The following is a 21,670-nucleotide window of genomic DNA, read 5'->3' as shown; positions in this document are numbered from 1 at the left end:
CACAATAACAACCAAAACTTTGTTTGTTTTTATTATTATGATCCATCATGTGTAGTCAGCTCAAGTCTGTGTGTTGTTTTAGCTTCTCAGTTTTATTAATATGTTGTCTTATGTTTTTATTTAGTAAAAAATGATGTTTCTTTACATGCCTGTCAGCTCAGTCTAGTGTGCTCCATAACGCATGCACACGCCGCCCTCAGCTCCAGCCTCATAGGCCGGAGAGAGGGGGACGATCCCGGCGCCGCAGCTCAGTGGGCAGGGCCACCATTTCCGTAATGTTCATTAGATTTTTAGAGGAGGCAATATTTCCCCTCAGCTCAGCGGCTGCGACGGCGACTCTATATTCTAGGCTCAGGACCAGTTCGCCATTTTAATCCGGCGTTTGAGGGAATAACACACGCGTTTATCAGCCATAGACCGTCTCCTCACGGCGACTCGGATCTCCATAATGATGGAAATGGAGGTGATGCGTCCCGGTCAACAGGTAAATACACCCGATTGTTACACGGGGATCAGAGGGGATGAAGCGGCCGGGAACTTTTTCTTGAATGCGATCTGACAGGGAGACAGACGTAATTAGGCTATAGCTCAGGTGAACTTTTGTAAATGTTTATTATGGCGAATCAGATCAATAATATACAGTGACAACCTTATTATAGCGCAGATATGACACGATCATAGAAATAACCAATAGAAAATAACATCTCCGGCGTGAACAAGACCTTAAAAAACACACTGTTGGGCTTTATTTCTCAGATTTTAAGGTCGCCCTCTGTACAGCTTTCAGTTCTGCAAGTCATCCACTTGTGACGTTTTTCCTGGGCAGGAAATAAAACCACTGATATTAGAAAAAAAAAGAAAAACAGGCTGATATTTTAAGTGATATAATTGGCTGTGTTTATTTAAAAATAGATGACATGATTGTATATTTCCTCCTCAAAAAAGTTTGGTAAACAGAAATCCTCTCGAGCTGTTTCTCGTAACTGCCTCCCCCCTCCTCCTCCTCCTTCTTCCCCTTTCCTCCAAGCATGTGATCCAGATCTGATACAGACAAACTTGGTGAATTATGTCTAGAAAGGATTCACTCTTTCCGTTTCTTCTTGTCTCTGAATGGGTTTGTTGGTTTTTGGTTACATTTAAAAACATGTTAAAACAGAGCAAACAACCTGACTAGACTTGTGTGTGTCTGTGAACTTGAGCTTATCCCTCATGGTGCCATGGTTATGTACATAGATCTTCAGTGTTTAGTTGGATATGTCACACACGCCCACCCACCCACCCACCCACACAGACACACACAGACACACACAGACACACACACATACACATAGCCTACACACAGGGTCAGTTGAAGTCCACATAGATTGAAGAGGCTGTTTTGGAAAACGTGTCCATGTTTCATCATCCTTGGTCATGGGTGGGTGAATGATGAAAGAAGGAGCAATAAGTGGTCAGCCCCCCATCCCTCCTCTGTGAGCTCCCTTTATTCAGTTGGAGAGAGAGGTAAATGAACAACCCACACTTAAAGCAAACCACGGCTTAAGTTCTTTTCTTTTCTTTTCTTTAATAGTCTTTCTGTGTTTCCTGACTATTGGGAGTTGTGTGTCTTTGTTTGTGTCTCTTTTATAAACTGATGACATGCTGTTTAGCTCGTACACCTGTGTATTGTCAGGGAAATTTGAGTAATTTTCTCAGCTAGTTTCCTTGTTTTGGTGCCAGTTCAGGTCTTGTGACCATCATGATACTGACACCACACTGATAACCTGATCGCGCACACACAAACACACACACACACACACACACACACACACACACACACACACACACACACACACACACACACACACACACACACACACACACACACACACACACACCCAGTTACACAAGCTATTTGGCAGTAATACAAGTTAAGTATAAGTAAAGGTGAATTAACTTAATTGCGTCAGAAGCAGTGAAAGGGGCCGACTGACCCTCCCATGTGTAGGTGTAGTAGAGTTTTTTTTTTAGACATAGGCGGTTGTTTTCTAAGGGACTCGTGTGACTTGTCTGGTGAGCTTAGAAGGTGTGACCAACGGACAAGTGTGTGGTTTGTGCAGTTTTGAAAACATGGATGACCTCAAGAAGTGCGCTCAGACGTCCCGCATAGGCATTCTGGGGCATTTCCTCATTCCTGCAGTAGCCATAATGTCTGGTTGAGCGCTCACCTCACAGGCGGTGAGTATGATTTATAGTGGGCAGCCTTAGTAACGCATAATCCTTCAACGGTCATACCACTGATGCAACACAGAGGCAAAGAGGGTTAGTGGGTTCTTATTTTGAAGTGTCGTAGCTGAAGTCAGAACAATCTGTGTCAACAATGTCTTAAAATATGTATTGGTGCTTGTTTGCTGCTATTATTGTCAGCAGGGGAAGGTTTACCACGGACCCTTATTGTCGTTGAATCAGAAAAAGTCAAAAGAGAAACATAATTATTCAGTGTTTTCTCCTCCTCTGTTTCACATCCTCTTCTGCTGTTTGTTGTTCTGCTTTGTGTGATTTGTTTCTCTTCGGGTACATGTTGGCTTTTTATAGACTATGTATATTCTGGCCTGTAACCAACATTAAGCATTAATATAAAGCCAAGGCTGTCGGTTTTGTTGATTCTGAGGAACAAACAAGTCACATGCTCCTTTTCTTGTGAACCAGTGTCTTGGGTTTATGCAACATCCTAAGGCCTTGTGAAATGGTTTCCTTCTGTAAATAAGTAAAAGACTGGAGGAAGAGAGAACCACAGTTTATCTGAACAAACTCGTGTTTAAAAAGTTAAATAACATACGGCCCATGCAAGGGGAAATCTACAGGAAATGGTATTAAAATATCCCCACAGTTGTCAGTATGCTGTGTGTCCAGCGTTCTGTATCATAGGCAGCACTCAGCTGAACGAGTAAATACTAAATCTCACTGTGTAGAGTTGTGCAGGGGGCACTTGTCAGGTTTTAGTTGGGAGTTATTTACTTGAAAACATAGCCGAGACTAAAAAAGGTAACAAAGTTTGTAATTCTACCCAGCAACACATCTATGGTCTTGAATTCCCAATTTTATTCCATTTCATTATACCATAGCTGTAACATAAGAATTAATTAATATGTTCTCTAATAACCATGGGACCACATTTTTGTAGATGAACTTCCTGATTTGTAACTGCATTAGAATGCAATACAATAATATTTTGGATTTAGCTGTACTTCATTTAAAAGTAGAAACCTAAACTGTGAAGTATTGAAGTATTTTATGCAAATTTTGACAGGCTGTGCCCAAATGTGAGCTGGAATGCAGCAGTCAGTTTAACACCTCGGTGTAATCAGATGGGTAATGACCACTTCCTTTGCACAGGCTATCAAGTGGGGATACGTGTCTTTGGCGGGTATGTGGTGGCAACAGGGGAAACGGAGACGTACATCTATTATTCATGCAGCTTCTCCGCCCCCCCTGACATTAGTGCCAGTGCCGTTGTCAGTGAGGAGATACTGAGGGACAGGGTGTGGCAGGTGCAGCAGCTACGCATCACAGCAGGGACGCTCTTCCTTGTTCCGATGCTGCTCACACTCTCACTGCAGGGCAGCGATGGCTACACTGCTCACAACTCTCTTAACTGATCCGAGCTCCTCTTCCCGCAGGACATGGACCTGATTGACATCCTGTGGAAGCAGGACATTGATCTGGGAGCCAGGCGGGAGGTGTTTGACTACAATCACCGTCAGAAAGAGCATGAGCTGCAGAGGCAGCGGGAGCTGGAGGAGGAGAAAAGGCTGCATCTGATCCGGGAGCAGGAGAAGGCCCTGCTCGCACAGCTACAGCTCGATGAAGAGACGGGAGAGTACATACCACGCCCGCCGCCGGCCAGCGCCCCACTGCAGTCGGCCGTCACACCTTTGGAGGTTACACAGGTACGTGCACGTGGTCTTACTCATTACTCATGTCAGACGGGGACCACTCCTACCACGTTCGATTGGCTGCGGCTGCCTTGTAACTAGGGAACCACCTCATCCTGTGTAATTACAGAAACACAGGTGGTTCTGTAGCTTTGCATCGGTGTATTCTGCTCCAGAAACGACTCCACAGAGACCTAAAGCTCTATAAATACCACACCATGTGCTGTTTTTAAGAAACGGTGCAACACAAGTGACGCTAGAGGGTAAATTTAACATTTATGTACCTTAACCTCTGTTGCAGAATGTCAGCTTCACAGAGGAGAATGGCGATGCCATGTCATTCGATGAGTGTTTGCAGCTATTGGCAGAGACATTTCCTGTAGAGGAAGCTGAGGTAAGAATATTGACTAACTTATTACCACACATCTTTTTAGCTTTTAACCCACATGTGAGCTGTGAACTGAAAAACTGCCCTTCTGTCATTGCATTTATCTCACAGAACACATCAGTTTGCCTGGACACAGCTCCTGTTTCACTACCAAGCAGCACCATCATGATGTCCCCCGAACAGACAGCCGTGCCGCCGGCCACCCTCTCCCCAGGTCCGCTACCGCCGCCACAGAGGATGTCCCCAGATTTGGAGCAAGCGTGGATGGAGCTTTTGTCCCTCCCTGAGCTGCAGGTATAATACATGGATTCTACCGCCTCAATGGCTCAGTGCTGTGTGTTGTGGAGCAAACATCCAAAGAATGCATCAATGGCAGGAGCTCGGCATTAGAGGACAAACACGTTTTTGTTCGGCCCATGAGAATGGGATCTCATACATATAGAGACGAGAGCACACACACCTTATTCCACTGTGACTAGGCCTCATTGTTGAGACATTTGAGCGCACACAGGGATGTGAGCGCCGAAGTAATGATAGTGTGAATGATTGCTAGCCATTAGCTTCACTAAGCCGCACTGGAAAACATGTTCAGAGAGGGTGTGGGTGTGGAGTTAAACCATTGCCTACTTTCACAAAGGGGACGTGCACAGTGTTTTTTTCTTATCAGTTTTGATTCAAGGCAACTCATATTTGCATTAGTAGATGGGAGGAGCTATGTACCAATTGTTGCCTTTGCCTTACAATATGGCCCACGCACCTTAACTTAACTATCAAGTAGCACTTCATTTGTTGTTCTGGCAACCTGCTGATAAGACGTCCGTTGTCTGTGTAACTTGTTTCAGTTCTTGGAGGCTGCTTTGTAGAGATAAGGTGGCTGGTTAACGTCTCAGCAACAACATGTAGGGAGATTGGTATTGGTGATTTTTGAGCTATTTCAACAAATACATATCTAGTTAATCCTGAAAACCAGGCTAAATGTTTCAGATGTCACTAGCAAAGCTTTATTGTTGAAGGTAACAGATTAAAGGTCGTGTGATATGGAGGAAGGGAAACAAAATTTTCAACATTTAGAATATCACGGTTCTGCATGAGATAAATGGAACATGTACAGTCTCTGAAAGCCTATTTTCACAAGTGGTTAATTGTGTCACATCATGAAAAGCCACACATGCATCAACAGCAACATGTACAATACACATACATAGTAACACTTGTAAAATCACACACAAAACACAGCAGAGTTTGTTTGAACTTGCACTGTGATGAGTTGATTGTATTTATTCTAATCATTTTCTATCTCGTTGTTTTGGTAGCAATGCCTGAACATGCAGATGGAGGACACACTGGAGACTACAACATATCCTCTTGCAAACAGCCCCGAAGTGCAGAACCCAAGCTTCACGTTTTACCCCATGACCAATGTCACAGAGGGGGAAACAAACAGTTTAAATGTTTGTCCTGCAGAGTTCATCAATACATTTGATAGCTCAGTTTCCAGTATGGCTCCACCGGACAATCTGAGCCAAATGGAGGCGAAAGCTCCTCAGCTGAATACTAACTTTGGTGCAGAAGGTTTCTGTGACATATTCTACCCCAATGCCATTCTGGATGAGAGTGGTGGTCAGCAAAGCCTAGAGGGAAATGAAAGCACCACCATGACTGACATCCCAAACAAGCCTCCCTTCATACCCATGGACCTTTACAGCCTCTCTCCGGATGGAGCGCTGGACAGAGGCAAACACAGTCTGACGGCTGAAATGCCAGACTCAGATTCAGGAATCTCCTCAAACACAAGTCCAAACGCCAGTTCGCCTGCAAAGTCTGCATATGAAGATGGGTCCTTTGGTTACAGTGATTCAGACATGGAGGAGATGGACCATAGCCCTGGAAGTGCAGAGTCTGATTACTCAGAGATGTTCTCGCTAAATTTCCAACCTGATGATTTTCAGTCAGCGATTGCGCTTTCTGCACCAATAGGGCAGCTGCAGGAGAAGAAACCCAAACAATACCGGACAGAACCATCAGAGGAGAGCGGCTACAACAACCCTCCCTTCACCAAAGACAAGCAGAAGAAACGCGGTGACGTGCGTCTCCCCAGAGACGAGCAGAGGGCCAAGGCCCTCAAGATCCCTTTCACTGTTGACATGATTATTAATCTGCCCGTTGATGACTTCAACGAGATGATGTCCAAGCACCAACTGAACGAGGCCCAGCTGGCCCTGGTCCGAGACATACGCCGCCGCGGGAAGAACAAAGTAGCTGCCCAGAACTGCCGCAAACGGAAGATGGAGAACATCGTGGGTCTGGAGAACGAGCTGGACTCGCTGAAGGAGGAGAAGGAGCGTCTTCAGAGCGAGAAGAACCAGAACGCCACAAACATGAAGGATATGAAAAAGCAGCTCAGCACCCTGTACCTGGAGGTCTTCAGCATGTTGAGGGACGAGAAGGGGAACTCCTACTCTCCATCCGACTACTCCCTCCAGCAGTCGACGGACGGCAGCATCTTCCTCGTCCCCCGCATTAAAAAGACATTCATCAAAAGAGAAGACAACCACTTATCTCCTTTGTAATTTGGTACTACATCAACATAGTAATACTATGCAATAACTTTGTAGTCACTCAGCTTTAAAGCATTAGTAGCCCAGCAGAACTATTGTATAGTTTTTGCTTACTTCTCTCGAATGTTGTAATATTTTTGATATTTTACTTCTTTTGTACTCTGATACCCTCACAGATTCTTTAACCAATATTGTTTGTAAATATAAACATTACACGCTTTTGAGATTGATAAGAATGTTACTGTATGTACATATATATATTGTATATATTATATTTCTGTATGCTAAATGGTTGTGTCAATCATTGCCACTTATATTTTATAACTTTCCCCTCATGATTTGCTGCCCAGGTTCTTTTTTTTAAACTTAAGTGCTTTTCAATAAACAATTCCTATAGCTATATGGCCTCCTGTTTTCTGAGAAGAGAACATTGTGTGTTGTGAGCTGCAGCCACAGCCTGCAAACAGATTGATGCCAGATGGATGTATAGTCCAAGGAGCGATTACATAACTTACCACATGTTCAAGTCAGGTCTTGAAGGCTTTACCAAGGGGGCTTAAAAAGCAGTAAATAAAAGGAATCTTGTACTGAAACAAAAGTTGTCACAGGCTTAAACCACTTTCCCAATCTGCTTGCTATTGATTAGAGCAAGCTTGTTTATCCAGTAACCTAAATCTTTTAATGCGCTGAAAAACCTCCTGTCGCAAAAGGAATCACACCCACTGCATTCATTATGTTACACAACAAAAAGCACAATTGTTGAGCCACGGAAGAGTATGTTCAGTGTGAAGCATGCATCACAACTTCACAATGGTCCACCGGCTAAGCATAGTCAAAGGTAAAGCCCTACGCAATCACTATGTGCCCTACATGCACTTTTGCACACAAACACTACCTTTGATCGCCGAGCTTATTTTCTGCTCTCACGACAAACTTCAGAAGGGAGGGAGTCAAATTAAACCAGAGGGCAGGGCAACAAACTCAAGGACGTATGTGAATCAAGTAAATCAAACAGTAAAACCTGCTGACAATGATAACAGCCATATTATACAATAAAGATCAAACATTTACAGCACAGCATTTTGACTCCAGCTGCTTTTCACAAATTGAAAACTCAAGTCAAGGAAAACATTTTTATTTACGTACACAAGTTACATTTTACATTTACATATCTTTTACACTTAAAACCAACATGGTTCAATGACACCGGTGTGCTTTCGCCAAGCACAACTTTTATTCTGTGTAAGGAAGTTGTCATTCTGCATTCCTCAGTAGAAACACTATCCTGTAACTGACTGGAAACATTAACAGGCATTGTGTTTTTTTGAGCAAGCAGACGTGACCTGCCTGAAATCCAAAAAGTTGCACATATTACAAAACCTTAAAAAAAAAAAAAAATGCTGAACTTATTTTCAAGCATCATATTCTGTAGGTTTAATCTCTCCTGCTGAGATCTTATGTGTATTTGACACTGTGTGCATAAAATGATTCAAAATTTTTTAAATCAACCTTTTTTTTTCTTCCATCCTCTAATACTACAAGTTAGAGACGAAAGGTACAGGAGAAGTAGACCTAGACTTCCCTTTATTTTGAAGGAAACCTTGCAAAATTTCCCCTTAGATCTCAACTTATTTTGAACACTCACAAGGGGTAGACCAAATATGCTGTAAATATCACCTCAGTTAACACTTCCTGGATAGGGCAAGGTCAAATATATGAGCATTTGTGAATATATATCATGTCTGCAATGTTTCTATTTGTTTGATAGTTTCAATTTATGACCACAGAAACATCAGTCGATACAGTTTGTTTAGTCCCTAACACAGATTGTTAGAGTTTCTTCTTCTTTTTGGGAGGATCTGTTATTTGAGAAGAGGATCTGAGCTGTAAACTGCCAACCTGAACATTTTGCTGTCTTAACCTTAAGAGCTGTATTTACGATTAGAGGCCCTCTTCAGCCTTAGAGTAAAAGCTGCTGCTCCATGAGGTCTGTATTGTTGTACTGAATATTTAGTGATGTAAATTTTTTAATATTTTAAGACTTAAATGATAAATTAACATTTGTTTAGAATGTAACTGGAACTATTAATTGGTTAGTTGATCAGAAGACAACGTTGAATAGAAATTACTGTGATTACTTCTTTGTGTCCAAGCTAAAACACAAAATGTAAAAAATTGCTATTTTCATGGTTTTATATTATATTAAATTGAACAATTTGGGTATTGGATTGTTGATTGATCAATTTAAAGAATTTGAAGGCCTCATCTTGTGCTCAACGATACTTTGGTTATAATTTTCCACAATTTTTGACATCCAAGAATGCAGTTATTTAGGGAAATGATTGTTTTTTTTTCAAGATTATTGTTTTCTTCAAGAGTATTTCATAATTATCAATTGAGCATCAGGATTGGCTGAGAGTAAAATGATGATTGTACATTAAAACAACATATTTTGCCTTCAAGATATACCAAGCAGTGAGGTAAAAGTCAAAGGTTAATTCTGATCATAGTGGAACAACATTCCCATGTCGTCCTGCTCGGTTTACCTTAGAAGACTGTTCCACCTTATATTATCACCATATATTAGATTACAACATGAGCAGCCTTGGATAATATTTTGAAAAAGTCTTACCCATCCAGAACCTTCCATGTTATCAGGTCTTTACAGATTTTCAGCAAGAAGAGAATGCCTCTTTCCACATCTGTAAATCAAGCAAAGTGGTTACTCTTACCTGCTCCATCTTCTTAAGTCAGCTTTTGTGAAATACTCACTCCCTTTTCTTGTTAATGTCTGAAATCTAGCATGTGCTGGTAAAAACTGAAGTATCTCTGACTCAACAGGATCTCCAATGTGTCCAGGAACTAGTCTTTCTTCGCTAGCACCAGCTGCTGGAGGGTTTAGCTAGCCTTGAAAAGAGAGATAGATGCTCACTACCAGGCACGACACTGCAAACTTCCTCCATGGGCGTTGTGCTCGATGCTGCCTTCTCCCTTCTCCCTCAAAATGCTGACTGGTCCACTGTGCTGGGGCTGAAGACGTCCTGTCTGACAGTCATCTGCAATCTTCCACACTAGCGACGCTGAGGGCCCAACTGCAGGTGCTTGTGGCTCTTATAATCCTACTCGCTCAACACTGGCATAAGTGTTGTATGGGCCCTTCCTCTAGGACTACCCACAACTCCCTTGTCATTGGCCCTGATGCAAGTAGATACATTCAGTATGTGCACACACTACATTCACTCGGGAGAAAGTTCTGGACAGGCTGAATTTCTAAACTTCACAGTCACAATGTGCAGGCAACAGATAAATTAATAACTCATTTAATCTTTTTCTGAACCAATGACGCACTGAACCTCGTGTTACTTTACTACACAATTTTATTCGGTCTTTTTTTCTACTAATCAAAATATTTGAACAATCTAGAATTTGTTTTGCTGGGAACAGGAAGAGTGAGGGTTTCCCTTAATTCTACTCCAGACTGCTTATATTTGTTGACACTGGTACTACGAACGATTTTACATACTGTGCTTCACATACAAAAAGCAAAATACACTTGACACTTGAAATTGAGTAATCATAATAACTTCAGAAAGAAAAAATGGTGTATGGTAATTCTAGCTCATCCGAGGGCCTGATACAACTATTCTATATGACAAAAAACCAGGTTAAAAGATAAAATTAAGTAGCCAGCAGAAAACTAACGGATATAAAAAAAAAAATGAAAGGAAAAAATAATAGATATAAAGAACTGACTTTAAAAAAAACAATTCACTTTTTACCCCTGATACCATAGACACAATTACACACACACACTTCAGACGCACAAAAGGAAAAATTTCTTCGTCGGGAAACATCTATCACAATAAGGGAAGGGCATCATCTGCACTCATGTTTTGTGTACACAGTCCTTCTTGCTGCAGTAATGTCTGACTTGTGTGTTCCTCTAATGCTTTCAGATGACTGCCTCAAAGTAACCTGCAGCTTTCCTGACAATTCCTTTGCTCACCTCCTCGCCTCTCCTGCTAAGAACTGAAGCCTGTTGAATGGATACAGGATAGAACAAATAGTTATTCTGCACTTTCATGGGCTCACTCTGTACTGTGCTAAGAGGGTGATGTGGAACTGAATGCAACTTACCAAAAAAACATGAAATAACTAATACCGCCGCGAGCCATAGCCACCTCCGCCTCCGCCGCCGCCAGAGCCGTAGCCACCTGAGGTTCGGGATTGGTTGACACAAAAAAAATTGTTTATTCACTGGATGTGCGATTTTGAAGGCTGATTGTGACACATGGGATTGGAGGGTAAAACTCACCACCATAGGGACCACCACCCGAGTTTCTGCCACCAAAGTTATTTCCCTTCATGGGCCCGTAGTTCGACTGCTGTCCACCATAATTCCCAAAGTCATTGTAATTTCCACCTCCTCCGTAACCTTGAAGAGATATGGTAGTTTTAGGGCACAACTCTATTCCAAATATTAAATCCATTACTTCATTAACATGCAAAACTCAAAAATTTAATTTGTTTACCTCCATCATTACCACCGTAACCTCCATCACAGCTGCCACCAAATCCACCTCCCTGGTTGCCATAACCTGGACCACCGCCTCCGTAGCCCCCTCGACCTCCTCCATAACCTGGTCCTCCACCATAGTTTCCTCCTGGGCCTATCGTAGTGAAAAACCATGCAAACATATATAGCTGAGAACCATAACAACCTCTGACGACACTGACACCATTAAACAAGAATAAGAAGTCCTTGTCACTCAGAAACAGAAACTTTCTACATTTACAACAGCTCACCATTGTCAAAATCGTCCCCATAGCCACCTCTTCCTCCGCCATAGCCACCTTAAAAACAAGAGTGAAAAATAGATGACACACGACAACAGAGGTTGCTTTTAGGGATGCACATTTTGAATTTTTTTTCTGACTGATAACCGACGCTCGTTAACCGATTATTAACCGTTAACCGATAAGATTAAGAATCTTGCGTGCGCCACGACAGCTGATCAGTGCGCTCTGTCTCAGCTGATCGCGCTCTGGAGGTTAGATCGTCCAATGTAGAACTGTTTTTATACAAAGTGCAGCCAAACACCAGGCTGAAGGAGCAGCAGAGCTCCTCTGACAGCTCCTCTGTGGAGCTGCAGGAGAGCTGCAGGTGAACAGGCTGGAGAGCAGCGACGTCCTCGTCCTCTTTTTTTTTTTTTTTTTTCCTCAGCGCCGTAGTTACAGGTGATTCACATGTATGTCCGTGTAGGTTACATTTATTGTCTGATCTTCCTTCATGGGGGCTGCTGCACATACTGTCAGTCCTCCTGTGTAACTTTTTGCTGCGAAATATGACTGAAGGCACGTGAACTCTGCACGTGTCGACTCGACACGCCCCCATGAGTTGACGACATAAGGACCTAATAAAATAAATAAATAACCGATAGTATTAATCGGTCAAAGTTCTTGTTATTGGTTAACGGTTAAACGGTTAATCATGTGCATCCCTAGTTGCTTTGTTTATTCTTCTTTGTAAATGACCTCTGTTCACACAAATCCAATCTCTCCCTTGGTTCTGCTTAAAAGTCCCAAACTCAAGTAAAAGCTGTACTCTAACGCAGGTAAGAGCTGTGAAAGTGTTTTAAGTGGAATGGATATTATGCAGACATGTGACCGTCAGCATTTCCCATACATGACCTTTACATCTACACACAGCTGCAAAATTAAAATGACAAACCTGTGTCACCTTACAGCCTGTAATCACTAATTTTGCATCTCAGTTGGGTTGATTACCTTAGATGTGCCGTCAGATATACTGTAAATCGGCCTGTGTGTCTGACAATTGCGTGAGAGTGAAATTATGAGCCTGGGAGTTACTACAGTCAGCAGCTGTTATTATGTAACCTTTATGAGCTTTAATCAACACTTTTTTGTCCTCCTATAGTCGGATAAGGACTCAATTAAAGTGAAGTCCAACTAAAAGCATGTGATCACAGAGTTTGTGCCAACATAAGTGGACCAGGCCAACTTGAGTAACTGGTTTTGACTATACAGAATTTATTTGACTACGTTCCAACATTGTGAAGAGGCAGGAGTGAAAGACATATAAGTATATTGCTGTGTTGTATCAGTGTAGATGTGACACTTTGACCTAGAAAATATTATTGTAGCATTAACATCAGGAGTATGAGCATGCATGTGTATGAGGTCACAGTCTCTTTTATCTTACATGCAAATACACACCTCTGCCAAAGTTGCCACCACCTCCAAAATTACTTCCTCTGCCCATGAAGTTTCCAGATCCTCCACTCCTGCCTGAGGACAAGTAGGTGTTATTTTGGAGATATTAAATGCTGCAATAAACATTCATCTTCATACAATAATTCTATAAAAAAGTAAGAATAACTATGTTACATTTGATGAGGACTTACCCCTGTTAGTGGATATGGCACTCATTTCCTGTTTTGAGAGGGCTTTCCTGACCTCACAATTGTGGAAGTTGATTGTGTGGAACTTCTGGGCTGTAAAGCAAAAAGTGTTAAACAATGGACTTTCAGACTAATGCTTCAGGTTTCCTAAGAACACATTTTATTCTATAGTCTAAACAACCACATACCAACAATTTTGTCAACAGTATCATGGTCATCGAATGACACAAAGCAGAAGCCTCTCTTCTTCCCAGTGGAGCGCTCCTCCATGATGTCGATGCATTCAATTTTTCCATATTTCTCAAAATACTCCCGGATGTGGAGCTCCTCCGTGTCCTCCTTGATACCACCAACAAAGATCTTCTTCACTGTCAGATGGGCACCTGGTTTATTTGAGTCCTGAAACAAGGAGAGTGAGTGAATGAGCACTGATAAGCACTCTGTAAATATACAGTATTGGATTATCTGCCTTTAGTGTGTTGTTATTTTTTATTTTTGTACCTCTCTGGACACAGCCCGCTTGGGTTCAACAACTCTGCCGTCTACTTTATGGGGCCTTGCTTTCATTGCATCATCAACTTCAATCACATTGGAGTATGTTACGAAGCCAAACCCTCTTGATCGCTTGCTGTTGGGGTCCCTCATCACCTGGAAACAGCAACATAATACACAATGTTAAACAGCGGAAATGGTGTGTAGATATATGTATAATATATCTATATAATTTAATTTCAGATGACAACAAAGCTGCTTACCACACAGTCTGTGAGAGTTCCCCATTGTTCAAAATGGGCCCGTAAACTCTCCTCGGTGGTTTCAAAGCTCAGTCCTCCAATAAACAGCTTTCTGAGCTGCTCAGGCTCTTTAGCTTCATGGTCCTATAAAGTCAAGATGACAAAATATATGGAGTTGAGTGTTTACAGGATACCACTTTCAGACACAACACAGTGTGGTCACCAGTGATTGAAATAATGGCGTTATTAACGGTGCTCCTTTTTTCAGTAACGAGTAATCAAAGAAGTTACTGTTTCTCCCGTTATAACGCCATTACCATTACAGTACTGACAATAAATAGGCTACTTGAATCAAGAAGTCCTGTCACAAAATAATACACCCGTCAAAGTGTACCTTATATAGCTACACATTATTTTCAGTCCATTAACTAGTCCAAAATAGCTGTTTATCTGTAACTAACCAACTCTGGGGAATATCGAGTGAGTTACTTATAAAGATGATTTTAGGTTAAGTTGATTTGACATATTCGAGCATTTTATAAAAAAGTAACGCAATAGTTACTTTTCCTGGTAATTACTTACTTTTATAATGTAGTAACAGTTACATTTGGGGGAAGTAACGAGTAACTATAACTAATTACTTTTTAATACACACACACACACACACACACACACACACACACACACACACACACACACACACACACACACACACACACACACACACACACACACACACACACACACACACCATCCTGATGTCTTGATCTGTCAGTACTGGGGCCGTGACGTTACTCCTGCTGCGGCCACAGGCTAGGCTAACACTGAGCTACAGTGTATCCAGTATCCAAATAGATAGTGAGCAAATACAAACCCCATTTTTAGCTGCATTGAAAATATTTATAGACAATATTAAATGCACATGAAAAATGTAACCAAAATATAGTTTGTTTTTTAATGCATTTTAGTTTTCTGGTCCATAATAGTGGCGCTATACTGACACAGTTTGTGCAAAAGTGGCGACGAAGTGGCCTCGGCCTAACCGGCAGCACTAGCTTTAGCTCAGCTTTTACCGGCTTTTACCGACAATTAATTAATCAACGAAGCAAAAAAACATACAAATGTATTGCATATAACAAGTGGCCAGCTATCTGAGCCCAACCCCAGAGCTCTCGGCTGCTGCTGACACAAAAAAACAGCAAGTGCTCATTTGTGACCACCGTTAGCTTAGCTTAGCAGGGTTAGCTAGCGACAGCAGCGCTGGTTCATGAGCTCCGTCGACGCTGCAGAAAAGGTGCATTTTACGATACAATAATGTCACGCATTCATCCGCTAACGTGGCTGCTGTGTTGTCAAGCAGCACCATCAGTTAAATACACATAGTTTTTAATTGCAACATCTGCGGAGACTCACCTCCATTTTGCAGTAGTCCTCCATAGACGCAGTTTGGAGCAGAGTCACGTGACGAGGAAACCGGTGTGGTGGTGTTGAACGATCCTGCAGGATGTCAGTCCATCCCGGCTCATTGAAAACTCAACACAGAGGCAGCACAAGACACAGCTGTGATTCATGAGCACAAATAACAATGCGACAATATATCCATATATGATAAATTAGTTCCTCATGTTGTTGAAGGTTATATGAGTAGCCTTTCTGCACTTTTGCTGTTTGTCTTGGTGCAATGGAAAAAAGGGGAAATTTGCGCCATCTACTGTTAAAAGTTTCACCAAAACAACTATTAATCAACAGCAGGCAGGTCTTCAATTATAATGACTACTTGGGTGGTGAATTTAAAAGTAGACCATCTTTAGCGCTCTTATAGTTTCCAAGTTGAAAATACACAAAACTGTGCAAACATTTTTTTTTTGTCACTTTTTCTCATGAAATATCCGAATACGTTTGATTGGCCCCAAATTATTTCTGCAGAATGATAACTGCAATAGGCTACACCAAAGTCACTGAGAGCTATCTCAGTGACCAGAAGGAGTTCAGCAACAGATTATAAAGGCTAAACGGCTCACCTGACCTCATGGAGTCAGTGTGGGCCTGTCAATGTTTTTCATGATGATTTGAACAACCTATTGATACCTTGAAAAACTATGTGCAAGTGCATATAAGAGAAATGCTGGTGCAAAAAAAATAGTTATTTTGTATTATTATAAATGTTTTGTTTGTTTAATGAACTTTAGCCTATATTAAGTTCAATGATAAAACTAGGCTACTAAACTTTCCCACAGGTGCCTAAAATTCATGCATTGTAGGCCTACGGTAAAACATGGTATGTTAAATACAAAAAAGTAGTCTACAGTTTGGTAAAGCTCATTGTTCAGCTATTGAGACAGTCTGGTTCAATGTGATGGTTTGAGCTGTGTTATTCCTGTTCAGATTTGCTTGTTCGTCCCTCGAGGCCCTTTTTCTCGCAAATGAACAGCAGCATAAATTGCATGTTGCTAATAAAGAGGCACAGTAATAGACTGATTCAATTTGAATTATCCTTGTGTGGTTTATTGTCAAGCCCAAATAAAAATACAAACGTGAATATTAATAAACTACGGGCCATAAAACCTGAGGTGATATATGAGCCAACTGAACAGTGAAAATGACTAAAGCCTAAAAGAAAGGTTTAAATTTTACAATGAATGTGAAATTGTAAAAAAAAAAAAAAAAAAAAAAAAAAAGCAGATTAATTTGGAAGTAGCAAATTAATTAGCAGGATATGTGGCATGTAAAACTGTCATGTTTCACTTGCCTCAGTAGGGATAGTGCCCTCGCTGCATGGCCTGATAAACATGAATAGGGGCAAACAGTGCCCTAACCCTAACCCTTCCCATTGAGTTCAGTGCAACCATAGTTCTTGTTCACAAATAATACTTAGTTTGTGGTAATTTGATTTAAACCAATTTGTAGGAATATCCAGTATGTGTAGCAATACTAGAAACTATTCTAGCCTCGACAAGCGACCACAAAGTGGAACGAGCATCCAAACGAAACACATGAATGTCAAAGAAACATGTATTAATTGCAGGCATCTGTATTGTGTTAAGGGGTGTCATCATCAACATCTCCATGCAGCACTCAGACTGTCAACTTGCCAGTCTTTTATGAGACACTGTTGAGCTGTTATAGCTTCAGCAGCGGCTCCTCAGACCAAACCTCCTCAGAACTGTATTCAGCTGTAATTGTGGAAACATGACATACATCTGTGTTTTCAGTTCGAGTCAGAGCTCTGACAAGAATACTTGATTGGGCAAATATGATCTACGAGCCACATGCTACTGAGCCTTGCTGACGCTGACCAGCATCTCCAAATATATGACTGTTTTATGGTTTAGACAATGTCTGTCATTAACTTTATTGTAGTGTGTGGGAAAATACAGCCCCAATAAAAAGGGTAATGTTTTTCTGACAATATTAATGATGAGTATTTATGATGAGACCATAGTTCACATTCAAGAGCCAGTCACTGTTTCCCCCTTCTGCAGTTACTGTATTTGCTCAGAGATAATAGAAACGTTCATAGTCTTACAGGAAGGAAACATTTGAAGTTCTTCTATGGAGTGATTCACAATCTAAACCTCCAATTAAGGAATATCCAACATACTTGCAAGCAACAGTAGGCTCCTATACCGAAAGTACAAATGCCACAGTTCTATTTTTTATTTCTATTTATTCATTTCTGATCTCCTGCCATGTGTGATCATGTGAAAACCTGACGTCCACTTTGAAAACTAGACCCTGTTGCACTGTTTGAAGCTGGTTAATGGCGCTGTGGACAATTAAGAGCTTCATTTTATCTGTACATTTTCAGTCGACACCTGTTCAAGCAAGACCAGTGTCACATTTGGCATGTGAAGTCATGTGCGAGCCTCTGTTGTTGAAATAGGGGCAGATGGTCAGGAATATTGTCCAAATGTCATGATGGTTTTCTCTTGTCTGTCTTGGAGCAAGCAAAGAGTTACAATCCCAAGAACACATTCTGTAATTGCCCTGCAATAAAAAATCTCTGCACACCAGAATAGTTAATTTCTGTAAATGTACTTATTCAGAAACTGAAAGGTCTCTGAAGGCCACAGTGTCGTAGCTTTTGTTCTGGAGATTACATGTATTTTTAGACTTTAATAATTTTCAAATTATTATTTATAACCAAGGATAAAGTGACTTAATCTCCAGGCAGCTGATGTTTACCCCCTGTATCATCATAATGTTTGCACATTATGACCAGCTGGTGCCCTGCAACAAATGATAAATTGGTGTTTTGTAGTTTATTTTTCACATGGCAGTTTGAATTTGTTGTTGTAACTTCATTAAATGTCTTCAGAAATGTCAGCGGTGGATTGTAATTGAGTACATTTACTCAGTTATTGTATTTGAGTACACTAACATTACTACATTCAAGAGGTTGGATGTAGTTGACTCCACTTTTCATCGTGCAGTGATATTTACTGATACACCAGGAATTACAGTTTTTCTCAGTTGCTTTGGTGCATTTCTCAGATCAAAATTTAAAAATTCTCACAACTATTAGTTCATCCTCCACAACATTTAGTCATTTGTGCACACCATAGTAGCAATTTCTCATTCCTTTGAACAAATTGCAAATGCTTTTGGACATGAATCAGTTGCTCTCATACAATTCTCTGCAGTTTTATAACATTATCATTTACTTATGTCATGTCAGTCAAAATGAACTATACTTATGAATGCTGAATAGTCATTCCTTATAAAAACTAATAGTCCTCATTCATTTCATTGCTTGAGTCATTACATACAAAATTGTTGAACTAGTTGTCAAAATCTGTCAAGTAAATTTTACATTGCCGGGAGAACCACAGTAAATTCAATTATTCAAACATTTCGTAGAGAGAACAGGTGTGTATAGTATTGGACAGTAATACAGCACTAAACAATCTACACTGCACTGCTGTCATTGTGTCACACATTACGTAAGCTTACAGTGGGACAAGAACAATTAGACTTACAGCTTTATACGGCCCATATTTACAGTAACTGTACTGCACTGTTATTATACACTACAGTAATATGGGTTAATGCAGTATATCTCATGTTTACTGCACATTACTGTAATGCAAGACAACCTTGCAGAGGTGGAAGAGGGCCCATTTTTACTCTGCAACAAGAGGATTCTAGTTACGCAATGGTGATTGCAAACAATGCCACGAGGTTGAGAGAGATACAGAGCAAGGATGACAATATCTTTGGGAATATTGAATCTGTTTCAATCGTTACAATTGACAGAGTGATGTAGATGAAAATATGTGGCCAGACAGACAGGAACGTCTGGATGTGCAGGAATGATTTACAGTACTCTATATGTTCAGTTATAATATGTACTCCACTATTGTTTACAGTTATGCACAGCTCCACCCAAAGGGTGTTTCTTATGTTTGTTGTAAATAGATGACTGTTGTGTATTTTGCATAATGCTGTGAACAAATTAGAATTGCAAAGAGCATGTAGTAAAAATGTGAAACATGTGTATTCATGTCTTGGATTCAGTTACTCCACTAAATACAGTAATGTGTAACTTTACTTATTTTTCACATGGCTATACAAGTAGTGTATAACGCTGCCTTGAGCATTTTCAGGTATAGTGTCACCAAAATCTGACTTTTTTTTGCATTGTAAAACACTTATAGAGTAAACTATCATAATGAAAACATGACAAAGCCATTTGACTATCTTGTTCATAAACAATGGTGTCTGGACTTATCATTTTGATGACACTGACAGTTTCATTGACATGAATACTTGCTTTTGAGGAATGAACTATCCATTTTAAGCAAGTGACACACTTTTGCAGGTTATCCAATAGGTTTTGCAGTTTGTATTAATTGTTTTGAGAAATGCACTAACTGTTGTGCAAATGTTAATAGTGATGTGAGAAATGCACCAAAGCGACCGAGAAAAACTGTAAGATTTTACAGGCAAAACCACATAAATGTTATAAGCTGATAAGATATAAAATCCTTATACTATGATACAGTAGATATGTAGTTATATTACTGATAAACATAAAATGCATTACATATTAGTGTATCAGTAATAATAGTTATATAATTTACTGTATTAATAATGTAACCCTGATATATGTACTGATGTAACACTTTAAGTGCAAGGCAGGTTTATTATAGAGCACCTCAGGAATTCAGAGTGCTTTACATAAGAAATGAAAGGTATTACGACAAGATATAAAAGTTATAAGCTGTATGTATATATACCATAACACCAGAGAATATAAAATTTATTGAAATACAAAGCCCTTTTGTAATGAATTCGCAACATGCCCACAACTTATCTGTTATTTGAAGAACTGCATGGTTGAAAATGATAAAGAGTGCAGAGATAAACTATACTGTAAAAATGCTTGTGTTTCTCTGTAATGTTCATTCAGATCACCAAAACCCACTGTAAGTGTTATGTGACCTGATGCTGAGAGAAACTGCTCTTTATTTTATGCTGCATGTTGGCCACTGTAAATAAGACTCTTGTGACCACAATGAACCAATGGCCTGTAATCATCACCACTGTGTGGCTGATAAATAACCTCATAATTGAAAGTTTACATCTGAGATTTTGCCCGGAGAAGCTGATCTGAGTGCAGTGGGAGTAAACGGTACAGTATCAGCCTCTCGCAGATGCAGTTTGATGGATGCTCTGTGTACACCTACTCGCCCCCAACCTCAGGACAACATGTTTGTTTGGTTGTTGATCACATCCCTCAGTCTTTGTACCTAACTGCCCCCTGACACAGAGATATATCACAGGTCCCACACACTGTTACCTGCCAGGGACATTTCTATTTGTGCACTTGCTGCTTTGTCCTTTCATATGGCATTTTAGAGAACCGGTGAAAAGGGGTTTTATACAATTAAATGGGTATCAGCTTCTGTTTTATCCGTGTAGATCTGAATATTCATCACAGCTGCATATGCTGGTTGGTCCTGAGCTAGGTCCAGTGCTTGAGGACTGAGATTTAAATGCAATTAGCAGTTCATTTACATCAAATGGTGTAAAAAGGAATAAAATTATTAGTTAATGATACTCATAAAAAAGTCTCAGTTGTCTCTGATTTATCATACAGCTATACAATCTTGGTCTTGATTGTAATTTTTTCCGTGACAAATGAGTGATATAACGATCCCCTGAAATAGAGGGGGATGTCATCCTGGTCTGGACTAAAAGGCAGCACTTAGAAGCACGATTAAATAATTAATACAGGTTTTATACCCATTTTACACCTCCAAATTATGGTCCGCCATATATCTGAGAAGCAGCGACTGAAGAGTACCATGTCAGCAAAAATTTAATGTACAGTAAATCTTTGCGAGGGAGGAGCCAGTGGCTGCAAATCATATGTGAGGCGTGGGGGTGACATGAATACAACCTTTCCCCCTTTATTCTTATCAGGTGGGGACAGGTGAGATCACAGAGTATGGAGACACATGCACACTCACTTATCAAACTGCATAGTCTTTTGACCTCTGTATCGGTTTGATTATATAAAAATGATTACAGCTCCTATTTGTGTGCCTCAGCATTAAGTTCAGTTATATATAGGTGGTGATCCAACAGTAGGTGGCACCATATCATAATGTGTCAAGGATCATACATGCAAGAACTGCTAAGCCTGCAG

General features: G+C 40.5%; 2 protein-coding genes across 3 annotated transcripts; one reads left to right on the top strand and one right to left on the bottom strand.

The window, feature by feature from the left end:
• Window positions 1–298: 298 nt before the first annotated feature.
• On the top strand, window positions 299–7,265 carry nfe2l2a (nfe2 like bZIP transcription factor 2a). The gene is made up of 5 exons (XM_083997226.1): window positions 299–484; window positions 3,660–3,929; window positions 4,216–4,308; window positions 4,414–4,596; window positions 5,616–7,265. Exons 1-5 carry the CDS (start codon window positions 449–451, stop codon window positions 6,870–6,872), a joined length of 1,839 nt encoding a protein of 612 aa, XP_083853352.1. The 5' UTR covers window positions 299–448; the 3' UTR covers window positions 6,873–7,265.
• Window positions 7,266–7,979: 714 nt separating this feature from the next.
• Window positions 7,980–15,507, bottom strand: hnrnpa3 (heterogeneous nuclear ribonucleoprotein A3). 2 transcript variants are annotated; one of them, XM_083996325.1, is made up of 11 exons: window positions 15,430–15,507; window positions 14,038–14,160; window positions 13,784–13,930; window positions 13,471–13,681; window positions 13,286–13,375; window positions 13,098–13,169; window positions 11,667–11,714; window positions 11,393–11,530; window positions 11,176–11,295; window positions 10,998–11,074; window positions 7,980–10,896 (listed from the first exon to the last, which is right to left on the bottom strand). In XM_083996325.1, the coding sequence occupies exons 1-10, from the start codon at window positions 15,451–15,453 to the stop codon at window positions 11,016–11,018; spliced, it is 1,032 nt and encodes a 343-aa protein (XP_083852451.1). In that variant the 5' UTR covers window positions 15,454–15,507; the 3' UTR covers window positions 7,980–10,896; window positions 10,998–11,015. The 2 variants fall into 2 exon arrangements, with proteins under 2 accessions (XP_083852451.1, XP_083852452.1); XM_083996326.1 differs by having other exon boundaries at window positions 7,980–9,562.
• Window positions 15,508–21,670: the final 6,163 nt, after the last annotated feature.

Source organism: Trachurus trachurus (assembly GCF_905171665.1).
Source record: "Trachurus trachurus genome assembly, chromosome: 21".
In the NCBI taxonomy this organism is placed as follows: Eukaryota; Metazoa; Chordata; class Actinopteri; order Carangiformes; family Carangidae; genus Trachurus; species Trachurus trachurus.
Note: the sequence above shows the minus strand (reverse complement) of the source record. Positions and strands in the feature narration are given on the sequence as shown.